This window comes from Lingula anatina, chromosome 2 (genome assembly GCF_051362555.1).
Source record: "Lingula anatina isolate TDL-2025a chromosome 2, LinAna3.0, whole genome shotgun sequence".
NCBI lineage: Eukaryota > Metazoa > Brachiopoda > Lingulata > Lingulida > Lingulidae > Lingula > Lingula anatina.
The window spans coordinates 48845502-48862791 of NC_141768.1; the positions used below are offsets into that span (position 1 = coordinate 48845502).

A 17290-nucleotide genomic window follows, 5' to 3' on the forward strand; every position below is an offset into this window, starting at 1 on the left:
TCAAGGCGGGTCAGGTACCATGCATTCGAGAACCTCGTAAAAACAGCGAAATAAATAGTGGATTCTCATGTATAAACCTAAAAAGTCAGTTCAACTTCAAGAGCCAAAGCACTCGATGATCCGTACATTATGTTTAGGAAAACACGCGATTGACTGGCTTGGAAAAAGAACTGCGCAATACTGAATTGACTTACAATTTGGGTTCTTCCACTAATAGCGGCATTCACAACGCCAGGAAAGGTCGATTTGATAAGGAAATCAAAAGCACTTCACTTCCGATATCATACAATGTGCAAGGTAGACACTTTGAATACATTTTCTCCATTTCGTTTTGGGGAAAGAAAGGCATAGTCATATTTGCATTTCTAGTTATCTCGCTAATAGCGCCTTTCTTTGCACGGCTGGAATTAACACCCTCAAAACTAACAGAGGACCGGACTCCCGTGGATGACAAATCTGAATGCATTTCAAAATTTCTTGCTAATTGCCTTTTTCTTTAACCCCCTAATGGATCTAACAGCGTCAAAGGCAACAGAGAGCCCCGTGTTCTATTCTCTGGTAAATGCATGACACGTAAGGAAGCACGACAAAAGTCGGGGCAAAGGTGGCCGCCTCATTACCCCGCCACTATATCGCCGCAGAGGACATTGAGAGAGAGTTTCAAATAGCAGAGATCACGTTGATAATTACAACTTTTTCCATTGTGTTCTCGGTGTGGATGAAGGCGTTCTTATAACTGTTTGTCTGAGGATTATTTACTTTTGACATAGAGATGTAATTGGAATCTGATACGACTGATTGAATACCTTTTCTTCCAAGGTGCGCGAAGTCGGTCTGATCAGATGCGCCCTTTGTGCCCGGACCCCGATTTTTCTGCCGCGTTGACTTATAATGATCGTGGGGCGATGGCTGACCCCGTGGCTTTTTATTCTATCAATTCAATCGAATACTGTCACTCCTTTTACCCATTCAGGCGGACAAGCCCTTCACACTGAGCAAAGAAGCCTCTCACTTCCAGCTATTTTCCTCAAAATATTGAAATTACATGTATATGAAATAACGGTCTTTGGCTTTTCTTCTTTGGTCATTGTGCACGTTGGAGAATGCGCTCACAGCTCTGAATTTTTCTTCTTCGTTAAAACTGGCCAGCGGTAACTGCGGTGGGCAAATCGGTGTGCGCACTATCCCCGACGTCGCCCTGAGGAATTTGACCAGCAATTAGTACGCCGGGTCAGTTTAGCCAGTCTCTCATATGTGTTTTGCGACATATCTGACGATTTGCTGCCGTCACAGTGGCTCCATGTTGAGGTATTATTAGGCCCACGAGTACTGCCAAAATTTTACCACAAGTAGGACTGTAAACCGCGTAGGACCATTGAGATTCTGATTGAGATGACCATGGCATCGCTTTTCTGCGTTATCTACTTCGTATGCTGTATAGTTCTTTCTATTGCAACAGGTAGCGTTATTCAGTTTTTTCTTCTTTGTCATTTTATTGGTCTGTCTACATGAAGAGCAAAGTTTTATATATGACCTTAACGCAGAGTTGCGCGTTCCATAAAGTTGCGCAAAAATACCACAAAAATTTCACTGCCAACGTAAAATCGGAATCATCTTTAGGTTATCATTTAAAGGTTAATTCATGTAGACTGACACAGAGGAATTCTGTCTTTTTATTTAGGTTCTCCAGGTGACACAGACGCGCACAGCACTACTACTTGCTGTATCAGAGAGAGCAAGATAATCATCGCAGGGTTTGGTAAGTAGTAATGTAAGTAAAAATACCTGTCTGTATGGTTCAATCCTCTACTTCGTTATTTCTTCTCCACAAAACAATGTAGAACACACTTCCTTATTCATGTTTATTTCTAGATCTTCGACGAAGACCCATCATTTTGGATATTGGACAATGCAAGAAGGGGTGCAAGGACGGATCAACAGACGCACAGGTAGGAGACTTGACTTGGGGTCATTAAAAACGGTTACTCTTAATTAAGTGCAACATTAGCTACTTTATTCTACGGGTATTGGACTTTCAAATTATAGCACAAGCTGGGGTCAAAGTGTCTCGAACTATCAGCCATTAGAGGTCAAATTAGTCCTTATTGTTTGTTAATGACAGAAAAAATGAAAATCATTTTCCGCTTATGATTAACCCTAATGATCGGTACCAGCATCTGTCCATATGATTTATATGACACACTTGGTGCTATACATCAACATGTTCTGAACTGCGTGATTTAAGTTACTTAGACCACTATATGAAAGTTCAAACTATAACTACATGACATCAACACACTTTCTCAGTTACTATTAACGTTAAAAATGTGAAGTAAGAATATATCAGCATATAAACATTGCCCATATTTCTGTCGATAAGTCCCCCCACAATGTCATCCTATAGATCTCATACAGTCGAAAAGATATAAGGTGCTCAATTCTGTTGCCTCTGATCCTGTGGCGTTCCCCTCCAGGCGGACCATACCCCCTGTCCCCACCGGGGCACGTGTCGGCCCAACAGAACCAGGATAGAGCAAGTGCGTCTGTACGGGCCGGAGAAAGAGTTCGAGGTTGTTGAGGAATGCGCTTGCCTGGCCAGGCGCACTGGCTGTGGACGGCAGACGCTGACACAGGTCCTGTTCCCGGATTCACCTTACGAGGTAGAAGTGGATGTTGGTGCGTGCCAAGGACATTGTCACCAAGGTAACCAGGGGGGAGCGGACAGTGACGCCACTAACGCACGCAAATTTAGAGATATTTTTATGTTTGTTTATCTATATTTAGCATATATATTTTTCTTTCACTGGCTACACGTTAATTACATTGGAGGTTGGCACCACAACTCAATATGGATAATGTAATCTGTTTTTTATCCACATCATTTTGGATACGATACCAGTCATTTTAAACCCCATTCAGAATAGGGGACTAACTAGTCCGAGGATCAAATATGGCGAATATTCTGAATGGGGCCTTAGAGTATAATTTACATTTGGTGTAATAGATACACATAGCTTTAATCCGGTTAAAGTAAAAATCTAAATAATAATCACCTTTCTTAAATACCTTCAAGAAAAGAACTTATTGCTACTCTTTACCAGAGGCCAACTGAGTGATGAAATTAATTTCATACCGAAAAATCTTGTCACAGGAGAGAACTGTGTCAAGAATTAGCCAGAAACATACCAGTGAATATCTAGTGAAAAATGAACCTGTAGTCCTGGTAGAGTGTATCGTATTATCGGAACTTCTTTTGCTGGTCATTTTCTTTCTTGTCTTTGTTTTGAAGGTCATGGAAGTTGCTCTCCTTTGAGGAACAGAACTATCCAAGTGCCGGGCCCTAATGGTGAGATGACCTCCATCTTTGACAACACTGTTACTGTATTTTTGTCAAATATTCAAATTGAAATACAACTTTTATGGCCCATTCGGCCGAATTATCGTGATATAATCAACTAACTGAATTGTGATGAAGAATTGATAAAACAAGTGATAATTGTTGGAATTTTCCAATAAGTTTATTACTTTATATGATAACATTATCATTGCAAAATTGGGGGTCGCTAAAATTTCTTGTGACGGGTTGCTTAGATAACAAAATATGCAAAACAACAGCAACGCAAATACTATATAGTTGTTTCACTTTTATTAGTTAACTAAACTTGCATGTTAGCAAAGTTTATTCCATATATTTCACCTAAACATTCAGGGAAATTAACACAGACTGTTTCTGAAGGTGTTTTAAAAGGCCCCGTGGTCTCAAAGATTGCTGAACATTTTTGACTCAGATCGCCAAATTCTCATCAAAAGGCATCTACCACAGCTCCAAATTGTACCCGTGTTACATTAGAGGCGCAGTATCTGACATTTGCACTCTCCAAGGTGAATCTGCGCTCCAAGGGGGTTTTGTTGCATCTCGAGTCACGCGATTTCCGTGACAATAATTTTACATACCTTGAACTTGGAACAAAACTTGCCCCTGTCAGTGTTATTAAGGTTGATTCTCCAGTGCTTCAGTTTTATCAGTTTTAATATAAAGGTTTTTAAAACTTTCCACCTCTTCTCGTTTTGTCGTAAGTAATTTGGTAAGTTTTGATTGTGACACGTTGGCACTAGTGATGGGGGGGGGGGGGTACACCTGCCAAGTGCTAACTTAGAACATAACGTCCAAAAATGATTAAAACACGCATTGTTTTATAAACAAAAAGTAGTCCTTAAAGTTAAATTTTCCCAGACATATAAACGGACCCTTTCCCCTCTAGGGTAGACGCAGTAGCGCCAGACTTGCAGACGCCGGCATAAACCTTGAAGCATCCTTCTACAATGACTTTTTAACAGACACTGCGACACTCCCGGATCATAAATTCTCTCAGTTTATGCGCATCAGTTTGATCATTAACAATTGTAATTTCTAAAATTCATGAGATTGAAGGCGGTTTCGATGTGACACCGTGCGTCAGAGTTTTCTGCTGTGCGTGTTTGTAAACAGCCGGCGGGAAAATAAGCGTACCACGTCGTCCTCTTGTTCTAGGTGTAATGGGCGCTAATAACTCGTTCTAATTTGTCCCTAGACGGCCCTCTGTAACAGCGCAATGCGGAAGAAAACACGGCAAACTCTCCTAGAAAGCGACTCACGTAAACAAACAAGACACTCGTGGCCTGTACTCAATACTTCCGCGTGTTGTGCATTGTTCAGACTTCATATTTCTGAGATTATTTATCGGGTTTTCTGTTGTTTAGCACTCTGTTCGCATGAATAACGCCATCGCACATTAGTGATTTACTACCGTGACCTCATCAAAAGGTTGGGTATTATTCATGATGTTGCAGACGTTTGTGGGACGCGCAATTTCATGTTTAAAAAATCTGGAAAAAAAGAAAAAAAACGAAAAAAGTAGTAATGCAGGGGGCATGAACAAAATGAGAATATTTTCAAAGAGAAAGAAATCAGTGAAGGCAATAATTTACGCTTTACACACCAGATATACATCACTTCACTACATTTAGGATAAAAATTAATCAAATGGAATTTGTTTTTTAACTGTTCAGGTGCAGAGTGCGTAAGCGTCATTGAAGAGTGCCAGTGTGCTTCTCCATGTTATAGAGTTCAGCATTTCCAATCCTTTTACGACACAAAAATAGATGATAAGACGTTTGAAATTAAGAAAATTGAAAGAAGGCTTGACGTCGGAAAGTGTGTAGGGAGTTGTGGAGAGAATTCGAACACCTTTAGATGTGTTATGAGGTAAAAGATTATATGACAGCGCGATTTATTTTCTTTATTTCGCTGTTAACACTGTGCCTGGTTAATTAATATACAAGATACTTTTAGCTGCCGTAACATAAAACAGCTTAAATAGTTTCTAACAGTGATCATATAAGAACAGAAGAAATCTGTCTAAATCTGTCTAAAAATAACAGAAGATATCTGTCTAAGTCTAAAGAACGCCTTAACATGAAGGTTCTACAATTTCAGGTCCCCCGACAACGTGAAGGAGTGCCTTATGTCCCTCCAGCACAGAGACAAGTCTTGTACAGCAAGCTCCTACTCTCAGCACACCTACACGGCGTCCGACCTCCGCCAAAGAACTCTGTTCTCTATTAAAGACTGTGCCTGTCAGTAACATGGGACAGAAGGGAGATCAGGAACTTCTGTAACGTCTTATTTCAAACGGAGCGATTCGTAAAGAGAGAGAGAGAGACCAAGACTGACTAATATGCAGTCGCTCGTAATGACTGAAATGCCAAAGTCTGAGACAAAAACGGAAAATGTCTTCGCGTAACATGCTCGTTGTTGCCCGTATGGTGTCGGGAACAGGGAAGAAAACTGTACTTGACACCAAGGTCTATCTCAACAGCTTCAGATAAAATATCAATACATTTTGCAAGATAAGCAAATAAATAAATAATGCCCTAGATGTAAGTTCAGTACAGTGTAAAATACCAGGGGGAACCCTTAGAATAGATTCACAGGATTACGTCGCCGTGCCGATGGATACAGCCTCACGTGCGTTCGGTCCCAGCTAAGAGCAGATTTACCAAGCGTAAAAAATCGGACTTGTTTTCGTTTTGAAAAGTACGTTTGAACATCTCCGCTTCCAGCGACAGTATCACGGCTTAACTGTCTGCGTTCCTGGTACGTGTACCTCCTTCACTCCGCTCCTCTCTGGCCGCGTGGTTCAGGTTCACAGATTGTATTGTCATCGAGAGTTACGCGGTTGTAAATAATTTGTAAGGTCAAATCGACATTAATTCCGCTTGTTTTTGCGTGAAATAAAACTTTTGTAAATAATTCACTTGTCCTGTCGTTTCGAGCAATAAATCGTGCATCTGGTTGTTGATCTCGCTCCGACGAATGAGTGGAGTGCAAATGCAGTGTGAGCAAAATAAGATTACTTAGACGTAACTTTTACTCTCTGTTGTAAGACACGCAGTTTAGATACAATAAAAAAATGAACCAATGTGCACATGTTACTGGAAGTGTCCTACTTAACCATAATTCTACATCTCGATTATGTGGTACATGTAGCTACAGTAAGTTTGTATGTGCACTGTATTAAGCATGCCTGGCGGAAGGTAACGTGCAAAAAAGAAAGGCATGGCTAGACACTGCCGCACTTCCAATCACTTTGTCGCTCTGGTATGATTGACAGTTTTCAACACCAAGCACCGCCCACTCCCTTAATGTGAAAATATTTATGCCTGAAAGTGCAACACCTTTATCGACAATACTTTACGAATTGAAGATTTAATGCCTTAATTGTTATGACATGTTGAAGCGAGTGTATAAATTAGAGTGAGAGTGCAGCGCTAATTCATGTTTTTTGGAGAGCAAAAAGGAAGAGCGTGTGTCAGATCCACTGAGTAAACAGACTTCGGATTCCTAGCTGGTAGGGCTTTGTATGTATTTGTTTGTAATTGGAAATTCGTACAGCAAAATATTTTGTGTAATTAAGGGGGAGAGGAAACCTATCTTTTTACTCCTTAAGGGGAGGAAGTTTTAATTGCTTTATGTAGCGTGAAGCGGCTTTTGTTGTCGCAGTGTAAAGTTGGTTAGAGGGCATAAAAAACGGTGAGAGCGCATTGGTGGATGCAGACCCCTCCGTTCACTTACAATGGGCGGAGGAAAACGAGTGCGCGCAGGTGGCCCGATTTGTTTTTAATGAAACCTGAAAGCAAGCTCCTTTAATTGACGATAAATACCCAAAATAGTGGCCTTAAATGTGGGAACAATGTGTGAAAATCACATAGCTGCTAATCTGGTTACAATGAGGTAGCGTGTGTTTCATTGACAGGCAACACGAGGGCTAACTAAGAGATTTGTCAACCAACTCGCCATTGTCAACGGTCGCATTGTGTCCTGTCCACGACTCTCACTGAGGTTTTGAAGGAACACCTGCAATTAGCAAGTGCCCCCGCTGTTCGACTGATTCGATACTGGGGATACTAGACGACACCTGAGCGAACGCATTTGTACGACAGCATGGCGACTGCCAGACAGCTTGGCGCCATAAGGCTTTTCTTGGTCGTCTGCTTATTAATCTCGGGATTCCCTACGCTTCTGCGGTCCCACCCGTTGGATAAACTGAGGGGTGGAAGGGGAGAGACAAACCCTTTCGCTAGTGAAGAAGCAAAAGAGAAGTTATCACAAGTTTTTGGGATAGACCCACCCCCGATACCACATCATAACCACCGTTCTCCACCTCAGTACATGATAGACCTGTATAACGCCATAGCGGACACTAATGGAATTACCAAGGGGATGAAACCCTTCAATGCCGACGTTATACGGAGTTTTCCGGATAGAGGTATGTAGTCACTTTTACAGCTTGTTTTTTTTAAATATATATTGTAAGAGCCTAGGATAATGTCACGTTTCCATGGAGGAACGCTTGACTCACTAATGGGTGTGACTACTATCCACGAGACGAGGTTGGTAGGTTAACGGATAAGACGTAGAAGAAAAAGTTCATCGTGAAAATTAATCAGAAGTGATAAATGGACATTTTGAAGTTCTCGCTTTGATGTCGAAGGCCTGAAAAAAGTCAATGTAAAGCATTTACAACCCGCACAAACCCCAAAAAAGAAAGCTATGTACATGTGACGCCGTGAGATGTCTATGTAGAATTCTAGGTCTTACATTCCGACAGTCTTGAAAAATGTCTATAATTGAGGTAAATAAGTCCCATTCGTCATCATTACTGCAAGAGAAAAGAACAAGCGATTTTCATTTTTTGGCATTCATTAATACGTGCGATTCTCGGGCTGTCACGGGGTTGTCAGGGGTTGTGACAACCTGTAATCAAGATACAATGTCTGCCTTTGATCATCAGTTGCTTCACATTGAACCCAACTTAAGGTGGTATTATAGACGAGATATTGTTCCTCCACCTCCAAAACCACACTGATGAAAAGACGTGATAATCTCACTCATTTTGCTGACAAGGGAGGCGAGAAAAAAATTGTGAGAAAATAAAACGCTGCGATTACGCCGGCATGTAGGGTTCTGTACGTGCTGCACCTGGCTGGCTTGAGAGACGCCGTCTTCCACGTGGCGGCGCTCTTCAGCTGAGCCATCAGGTTACAGCTTTACGTTTATGGCCCATGTTCCCATGTTGGAAATGTCTGCTCTAAAACAACCCCCAGCTTTGCCTAGACTGAGATCTACAAAACCGTGTTTTGATTGGGAATATGTAATAATTTACACCAAAGTCTCAGGGCATACCGTAATAATGAGTTAAATGTATATTATGACATAATCCTCTCTGGTTTATATCTAATAATAATAATAATGATAATTAATTCAGCTGTTAGTATTACATATTAACACTGTTGGCTATGTTAAATTTAGTACTTCAGTATGTTTACATAACAAAGTCAAATGAATAAATAATATCCTTGAACTCATCCAGAAATGATATTTTGCTCTCTTACAGAAAGTTAATTAAGTGTGGTGGTGGGGGACCTTTAGCGTTTTTAATCTTTATTTTTAGAAACTCCTTCGCCACACCCAGTAACACTTGTTCTACATTCATCAAACCCGCTCAGCTGATCGTAATTAATATATGAAGTTTTTCTTTTCAGACACCCGTCATCAGACTCATTACTATTTCAATGTATCTTTCATCAAACCTGGGGAAGAAATTCTGGAGGCTGAGTTTCATTTATTCAAAATGAAACCGCGGCTGACGAACCAGGATCGCCCAAGACAGGCGGTCCATTTGATAGAGGTAAGTTGCGCAATGAATGCTTGGCTAAATGTATTTACCCTTTAGGAACGGTAAACAAACAATATGGAATAAGATACAACACGATCGCCCCTCCAAGAACAGGATAATGTACGATCTAAGGGCATAGCGGTGATAAACCCCACATCATGAAGAACCAAGCTGGAAAAGAATTGTCAGCCCAATACGACACTCCCATAAACGTATTAATTCCATCAATATTACCCCGGTTCAACTGGTAAACAATCATTTATTACTTGAAGAATGCCGAAATTAAACCGGCAAACACATTTTTGACACCCTTCCACGTGTCTTCGGCACTATTCCTATATATGCACATGTGTTTAGTGTACAAAGTGCGGTTAAAACGTGAGAATCACAGAGAATGAGTGAAGTGTTAAGTATACATGGCCACCTGTGCCCACTTCATGGGCCATTCCTTGCGCATATTAAACTTCTATTGTCAATCCCGGGAGCCGACTCTCTCCCCCGGTGTCAGTCTTGATCGATGCGAAATCAGGACTAAATTTGACTAATTTCGAGGACCTGCCAGTCTGCTGTCGGCCTGCCACTCTTCTTTGGGGTTGAGGATCTCTTCATTTAATTACCGCCATCTCAGCGAAGTCATTAAATCAGTGATCATTGTCAGTTAGCGACTCACAGAAAACAACTGGGAGTAAAAATCTGATATGATTGTTAATGTAGTGAGAGTCCCTAGTGCTTTCAGGGGCAGGGGGTGCGGGAGGAGGGGGGGGTGCTAGAGGTCTCGGGTAGGAGTAGGTTGGGAGTGTTTCTTTGCTTGGGTGCATACAGTGAGGGTATTAAAACTGGCAGGCCAGGTGCGGCGGTAATTTACATCCCCGTGTAGCCGTCACACCTGTGCTCTCTATACCAAGCTCAAATACTTGACTAATTAGTTCAGTCGATCTAAAGAGGGCCCTTGAAACGGGGAACAATACTCCTCGTAAAGAAACAATTTATGTGCACGACTATAGCCACGCGGGGTCCGATGGTGGATCGCTAAAAACGGGAAGAAAAAAACTGCATGAAGTCCATGACGACCTCGTCCCCAAGGAGGGTTGGAAGGGTCAGTGAGGGCGAGTAAAGCCTGCCGTTTACGAAAACAAACTTAATAGTACAACATTGTTATTGAGCAATGAAGAGTCCCTAAGTAGATCTTAGTAGTGCACCATTAGAATATTAATACACACTCTCATAAACACGGGTATATCTTGGCCCACGTCCCACCAATCATTTCTAGATTACGCTCAGTGAGATGTGCTAAGCGCAGGTGTTTGGGGGGCTTGCGTAATGAAAACAGTGCCCGCTTTATAAAATAGGGGTTCCAAGATACTTTCCACGCAATGCCAATTAATGGTTTACCCATATAATTCCGAGATTTTTGAAACGTGAACAGGTTAAAGTACCCCCTACATTGTATGTGTATGTATGACTGCAGTATGGGTATTATTATTCGTATTGCCTAATGTACTCGTCTATTGTGGCCTGTAGTGTCACCGTCCGTCGAGCGGATTAATATGATATTGTATTTACAGGTAATCAGGGGGTATCTCTGACCCCAATAGACGTAATGTGACGTTATTCTGGTATATATAACCCACACGGAGTGTGACAGGGGATAATCTATTCTGTCGTCTTATTTTTCATTCAAAATTCTTTACATCGCTGTTTAACCCTGGAACAGAGATTTAGATAAAAACAGAATGTGTTTTTTAACTTTCCCGGACAAAGAATGATAAAATCTAGAGTGAGATTGATTATACTATCAATCGATTAATGATAAATGGTATTCTTGACGCTTTGCGACAACTGACGTCTGCTGACGTTGCTTCTATAAAATACAGCATTCCTGCCTGTTAGGAACGCTACATCTTCTTTTATTCTCAGTTGGTTAAATTGTCACCAGGTAGGTGGGCTAGAGGTGGAATTGTCGTACGCTGCAGACACACAAAACTGTTATTATATTTAGAATTGGAAATTTTGCCCATTAATAATACCCTTATCTTCTTAAAGAACATAGTCTATGATAGTAGTTATGCTATAAAATTCAACATTTTGACGTTGTTGTTTTGTCGTCAGTTGAAGGTATACCAGGTCCTTGACGTTAACCATATGTTCGCAGAGGAGGGGGTTCGCCTGCTTGACGCCCGTCGACTTAGCGGACACACTCACGGGTGGGAGGTATTCAACGTGAAAAAGGCGGTCGAGGACTGGGCCAAAAATAGCTCTACCAACCACGGTACGTGTAAAAAAAACATACGTTTAAACCTCTTTCCTTCTTACATCCTGTATTTAATTATTATTTTTTGTATCAAAATTAGAAATATGTCTAAAATCAGTTTCAAATAAAACATGTAGAATAATATCCTATAGATAACATCGTATTAATGAAAGCAGAAGAAAAGTTAGAAATGTGTAGTTTTTGAAAAAAAATCAAGAATCTTCATTTGTTATGAGAGCAAAATTCCGCTATGCCAAGAAAACAATATCATGAAATATCATGAATAACTGAAAATATCACTGAAAATCGAAAAAAAAAACTCCAAGAAATTATAATAAAAGGTGACCATTTTCTCCTCAATCCACACAAAGTTCAGGGGCGGATCCAGAGATATTTTTTGAGTCTTCCACATTATCTTTGTTGATCCATCTTCCATTTTTTGACCGTCTTCCGACAGAAAAAATTAGGTACTCATCAATGTAAACTTAGAAATTTGACCGTCTTCCGGAAGACCCTGAAGACAGCCTCAATCCGCCCCTGCAAAGTGACTAGTAAGGGTCACATATAACTTCATTGCAGAAGTTTAATTTCTCCTCCCAGGTTTCCTCGTCACCGCCAAGTCTCTGGACGGAGCCCATCTGAACGGGACCTACGTCCGCTTTGCCCAGAGAAGTGAACATCACGACAGCAAGCAGCCCATCCTGGTGGTTTTCACGGACGAGGGAAAGAGAAAGTACTTCAACCACATTGCTGGGGCCAAGAATAGTAAGTGGCTTCTTTAAAAAGTTCATTAGTCTGGTAGATGTACCTGAATTGTTGAATTAATAATTTCACAGTCAGTGCTTTCCTATGCCGTCAAATTTTCGTTAGATCAAGCTTTAGATCATCAGCGCATGACCAGTTTGTCCTGAGGAAGGCTCTTGAGAAGAGCCGAAAATTTGACGGTAGGAAAGCATTGTCTGTGAATTTATTAATTCAACAATTCATAGTAAGTGGCTTGTAATACTTTAAGATATAATATGTAAACATATGAAGTGAGAGTAAATGTCATGTAAAGTCTTTTAATTATTATTGACATTTTTTCACACGATGCAAAAAAATATCCACAAAAAATAGAAAAAAAATCGAAATTAATCTCTAGAGCAACAGAAAAAGCTTTAAAACTGAATCTTCTGCAAATTTGTAGCCGTAAATTTGATTTACTTGTTCTGTGCAAAGATCATTTTTGGAAAATAATATTACAATATCTTAGCATTTCTTAAAGTTATCCTATTTGAAACTTTATGGTGCAGTTTGGTCGGGTTTAGCGAAAATAATTTAAAAATTTGATATGCATCTTTAAAACTAAGAGGTTATATACAAGCAGATACCTTGTGTTCATGTGGACCTAGGTATGAAAAACTGAAAACGTAACACTAAGGATATAAAAACCATGTATCGACAGAGTGTATCTATATAACGGTTAGAACTGTTATATCTGATCTACTTGGTGTTTAATGTAAGTGCTGTATCCAGTTAATGTATCTCCGGGAAATGGGGAGAGAAAGGGGCGTGGCACTTGGTTAGACGGAATGATAGATCAGTACGTCAGCCTTAAATAAGAAACCCATCAAGAATCCATGTTAAGCACTTGTATTGAAAATCGTTTGCAGAGTAAAACATGGGTATTTTTTCACTTTCAGATTTTTTACAAGGGTCGCGGCAGAACGAATACACTTTTTACCACAGGCGACCCGACGGCCGCTTTCAGAAAAACTACGCAGCCATCCAATATCTGAACGAACGCTTTCATTCATTCGGAGCTGACAACACATCGTCAACAGACTCCGAAGACACACAAAGGCAAGGAGACCCAGAAACTTCATCAGGTCGTAGTAAAAGAGCTGCTCAGAATTACTATGGCTTCAGACGCCGCAGAAAACAGACAGACTCTTGCGACCGCCACGAGCTGTACGTGGACTTCGAGGCGATCGGGTGGTCGGGGTGGATTATATCCCCCAAAGGGTACAATGCATATCATTGTAAAGGTGAATGCCCCTTCCCTCTCGGGCAGAATCAAAAACCTACAAACCATGCTACAGTGCAGAGTATAGTCCACGCGTTAAAAGTGGCCAAAGACGTCGGTGCGCCGTGTTGTGTGCCAAATAAACTCTACTCTATCAGTTTATTATACTTTGACGATCACGAAAACGTGATCTTGAAGCAGTACGATGACATGGTGGCGGCCAGTTGTGGATGTCATTAATAGTGTTCAGTATCTACCTGGGGCACGCTGTGGGCTGGCCACCGCTCCCACTCGCCGAGAACGCCAGCAGGCTGAGAAAGTAACCCCCTCTGGCCGCCCACAATTACCACATATTTCAGTTCTATGCCGATAAAAACACCATTCGCCCCGTAATACTGTTGCACTTGTCGCTTATTGCCAGCCAGAAGGAGAAACATTGCTTTCTTTATAATCATTGACTCGTTTCCTATGATTTTAATGTCAGTGACTTTTTAAAAAGAAACTCTTTTTTGATTTTCCGGTTAAGAAGACAACGAATGGGAGTACAAATCGTTTACAGGCAACCTTGAGATTGCCGACAATGGAAGTAATGACCCATGGACACCGGGAGACACAAGGATAGTTTTTTCGCTTACAGAAAACCAGATGATCTTTTAACAACCTTTCAATGACGACAAGTGTTCCAAAGTTGAGCGGGTTTGCGGTGGCATTCTATGTGTTCATGTAGTTAGGGATGAACTAGTCAATACAAAACACAACAAAGATGAACCCAACTGAAACAAGCCGTGGGCGGGGGAGGAACATGTTGGCGGATGTTATATCAGTATTATTAACGATAACGACGGAAGCGCTGGGTTGGTATCGTCTGCCCAAGCTGTCGTCTGGGGAGCACTCCCAGTCACGTGACAGAGGTCAGGTCCGCCCGCAAATTTCGGCAGCTGCCGTATTGCCCTGGCCAGCTGTGCTGCAACTTGCATCACTCACTTCAAAGGTAAAAAGTGACTTCATTAACCAGCCATATAATTAAACTGCATATAATGTGTATAAAGTGTGTAAATATAGATGTAAATTATTTCCGGTGTAAATCTGGGACACAGAAATATCACGCGACGGCGCGGCTGTCGGAGGAGACAGAGAAATGAAGCATGTCAAACATGTAACGACGACTTGACCACAAATTTCTTTTAATGCTGTGCAGATAATGACTTGACTTCCTAATTAATTTCAGTTATTGACTTACTTGAGATAAAAAGCAGTGTGATATCAAAAGTTTTCAATCACGTTAATGTATTGACACAAAACGTCTGGCGACGACAGTCTGTTTCACGTATTTTTTTACATCCTTTTTATTATTTTCCAACATAATTACGAAAAAGCGCCAATAATTTTATTATTATATTTAGCGTTCTTTTTTGCATGTATGTTCAGTCTGTTGAACGAGCTCTAACAAGGTTATCTATCTAACAATATTTAGACTACAGTGGAAAAGAAAGGTACAAAAGGCGAGTTATTTGTAGAAAGAAAAAAAAACATTAGAAATTTATAAGCCAGAACGCTTGCTATCACTTTCCTTAATTTGAGGATTTATTAACACATGTTCAGTTTCTAAAATGCAGGGAGAATTGTGGGGAAATTAAAGCGCCCTATCTTGTGGCAAGAATCCGCCTCAACAGTTCAAAGTTGCTGAAGTTTGTTGAACGTATTATACGTAAAATTAAATCTTTTTGTCAGCCGGGCGAGTACTCAGACTGTATTTACGTCCAGGCAAAGTGATCTTGTGCAATTAAATATTATCTACCTAGAAATAAAATGTGCAACAGTAAAAGAACGCAATGGCAGACACAGCGCCATCTCAGAAACTGATGATATTAGGGTCTATTTGTGCAAAGACACTACAAAATTTCTAGTTCCACTTGTTAGAAAGTATTTTAATGCGGCGTCTGACGTAGTTAAAGTACCGTTGCGAACATACTTTTAACTTAATTTTAATTTTTTTATCTAACTCATATCTTGCGAATCTGTTTCTTTTAATACACCACCAGATGTACAGTTCCACTTCCTGGGAAGTATTGTTTTTTCATTTGTTCTTTCTTTCATTTTTTTTCTTTTTCTCCATTGATTTAGCATCTGGCGTAATTTTAAACTTGCATTTTGAAAATATCTTCATCAAATTCATAACTTCACGCCAGGTGGCCCCTCCCCGCGTTCATCAGGTGCCGTTTGTATGTATATGCAGGTGACCAGTGTATAGTGATAGATGTATGTACATCCAGGTGACCAGTGTATAGTAATATGTGTATAGTGTACAGGCCAAACCCTTGTTATGATTCTAAACAATTAATGGATAATTACAATTGTTGAAGCAATGTAATGTTACGATTAATAAATGTTCTCATTGCGTACATTTGTCACCTTGTTTGTTGGTTTGTTTCCAAATTCGAGCTAGATGCTGTGAAACGCAGCAACAAACGTGCACACGTTTGCTTTGTTTATTCACACAGAAGTAACGACAAAAATAAATAATAGATTATTACTGGCCCATTTTGTGCCACGGAATGTCATGTTACAGGTGTGGACAAAAGGGCAATACTCGGTGACCTTTCATATTTGGCAACTGTTGACACCCGTTCATTAATACAGTGTGTTTATTATTTACACGATACACGAGCACGAGATTTTAAATTTTAGACGTTAAGATTATATTTACAAAATGTCCATCATCGCTTTCTTCTCCACCCCTACACCGAAGGAATCAAGCTGTAAAAGTGGAAGAGTGGCAGCCTCTCCCTTCTCAAAACGTCGAACCAAAATTTAGTTTGGAATTCAATCCTTTCTCACGATGTCTTATTTTGGAAACACAGATAAAATGGAAAATCTACCTTAAAACTGGACATATACGATTTCTTATCAATTACGCCAGAAGTAGATTTAGAGTTTGTAGCGAATTCTTCTATGTAAAGATTAATTACCAAATTCATTTGCGTCCAGTTGTCAGGACGTTGGGTAATAATTTACTCCACTCCCAGTCACCTTAAAAATCACTTTAAAAAATCCTTTAAAAAACACTTTATCTAATTCCATTTAGTCAAAAACCTTGTCAAATTGGGTGCGTCAGTTGATAGTGCCGTCTTATTAGAGTAAATGTCCCTATAATCTCAACTAACACAATCGAAGATACTGTTCTAACAACGTAAACATTAATACAATTCTAATGCCAAGGTATATACAACACAAAGAACTGCGACATAAACTTTTCTTTTGAAATTTTTCATCGTTAAAAAATGTCTGTTAAAGTCCACTCTTCACGACGGCAAACTCGTCTTCAGTCAACTAGATTTCCCGTGCATTGTAAAATGACCAATTTCATGAAAAAAATTAAGTTGCGTTTTATTTCCAAGTACTCACAGACTTTTTACACTTAAATATATTTTGTTAAGCCAAAGGTGAACAGCGATACTTCTCTGCCAGGGAAATATGATTCACAAAGAAGTGGTGAAAGGGGTACAACAGGCGACGTCAACATATATATATTCTTCAGTTCTAATTACTGCTAACAGGTGGTTGAACAATGCTTCATATAGAGTTATGTAGTCGTAGGCTCCATTCACAATGAGAAGATCCGAGTGCTAACTGGTCCACGGCTTAAATATGGCGGACCTACATGAAAGGAAAACCGCTTAATCCTGTAATGGTCTCTCCGCCTCTCGCACACCTCCCCACGTATTGCCCCTGCAGGGGGCAGAAATTAAATCTCGACTCTGACGCGGACTTGAGCCTTGGATCAGTTGATACTCTGATCTTCTATTCTGAATGGTT

At 40.4% G+C, this 17290-nt stretch overlaps 2 protein-coding genes across 4 annotated transcripts; both read left to right on the forward strand.

Moving 5' to 3' along the window:
* The first annotated feature begins 1063 nt into the window (after window positions 1–1063).
* Window positions 1064–6292, forward strand: LOC106160997 (uncharacterized). The gene is made up of 7 exons (XM_013537822.2): window positions 1064–1459; window positions 1682–1759; window positions 1873–1949; window positions 2475–2703; window positions 3290–3346; window positions 5050–5245; window positions 5477–6292. The coding sequence occupies exons 1-7, from the start codon at window positions 1393–1395 to the stop codon at window positions 5622–5624; spliced, it is 852 nt and encodes a 283-aa protein (XP_013393276.2). The 5' UTR covers window positions 1064–1392; the 3' UTR covers window positions 5625–6292.
* Window positions 6293–6709: 417 nt separating this feature from the next.
* On the forward strand, window positions 6710–15876 carry LOC106161047 (bone morphogenetic protein 7). Of its 3 annotated transcripts, none has more exons than XM_013537893.2 (6): window positions 6710–6890; window positions 7296–7808; window positions 9085–9230; window positions 11328–11487; window positions 12070–12234; window positions 13152–15876. In XM_013537893.2, exons 2-6 carry the CDS (start codon window positions 7484–7486, stop codon window positions 13712–13714), a joined length of 1359 nt encoding a protein of 452 aa, XP_013393347.1. In that variant the 5' UTR covers window positions 6710–6890; window positions 7296–7483; the 3' UTR covers window positions 13715–15876. The 3 variants fall into 3 exon arrangements, with proteins under 3 accessions (XP_013393347.1, XP_013393349.1, XP_013393348.1); XM_013537895.2 differs by having other exon boundaries at window positions 6733–6900; XM_013537894.2 differs by lacking the exon at window positions 6710–6890 and having other exon boundaries at window positions 6950–7808.
* Window positions 15877–17290: the final 1414 nt, after the last annotated feature.

Excerpts from the sequence above, each read along its gene's own strand:
- LOC106160997 (XM_013537822.2), top strand. The coding sequence starts at position 1,393 with ATGACCATGGCATCGCTTTTCTGCGTTATCTACTTCGTATGCTGTATA. Across the intron at positions 1,760-1,872 it reads GATAATCATCGCAGGGTTTG|ATCTTCGACGAAGACCCATC; the intron begins GTAAGTAGTAAT and ends GTTTATTTCTAG. Across the intron at positions 2,704-3,289 it reads CCAAGGACATTGTCACCAAG|GTCATGGAAGTTGCTCTCCT; the intron begins GTAACCAGGGGG and ends TTTGTTTTGAAG.
- LOC106161047 (XM_013537893.2), top strand. The coding sequence starts at position 7,484 with ATGGCGACTGCCAGACAGCTTGGCGCCATAAGGCTTTTCTTGGTCGTC. Across the intron at positions 11,488-12,069 it reads AAATAGCTCTACCAACCACG|GTTTCCTCGTCACCGCCAAG; the intron begins GTACGTGTAAAA and ends TTCTCCTCCCAG. Across the intron at positions 12,235-13,151 it reads CATTGCTGGGGCCAAGAATA|ATTTTTTACAAGGGTCGCGG; the intron begins GTAAGTGGCTTC and ends TTTCACTTTCAG.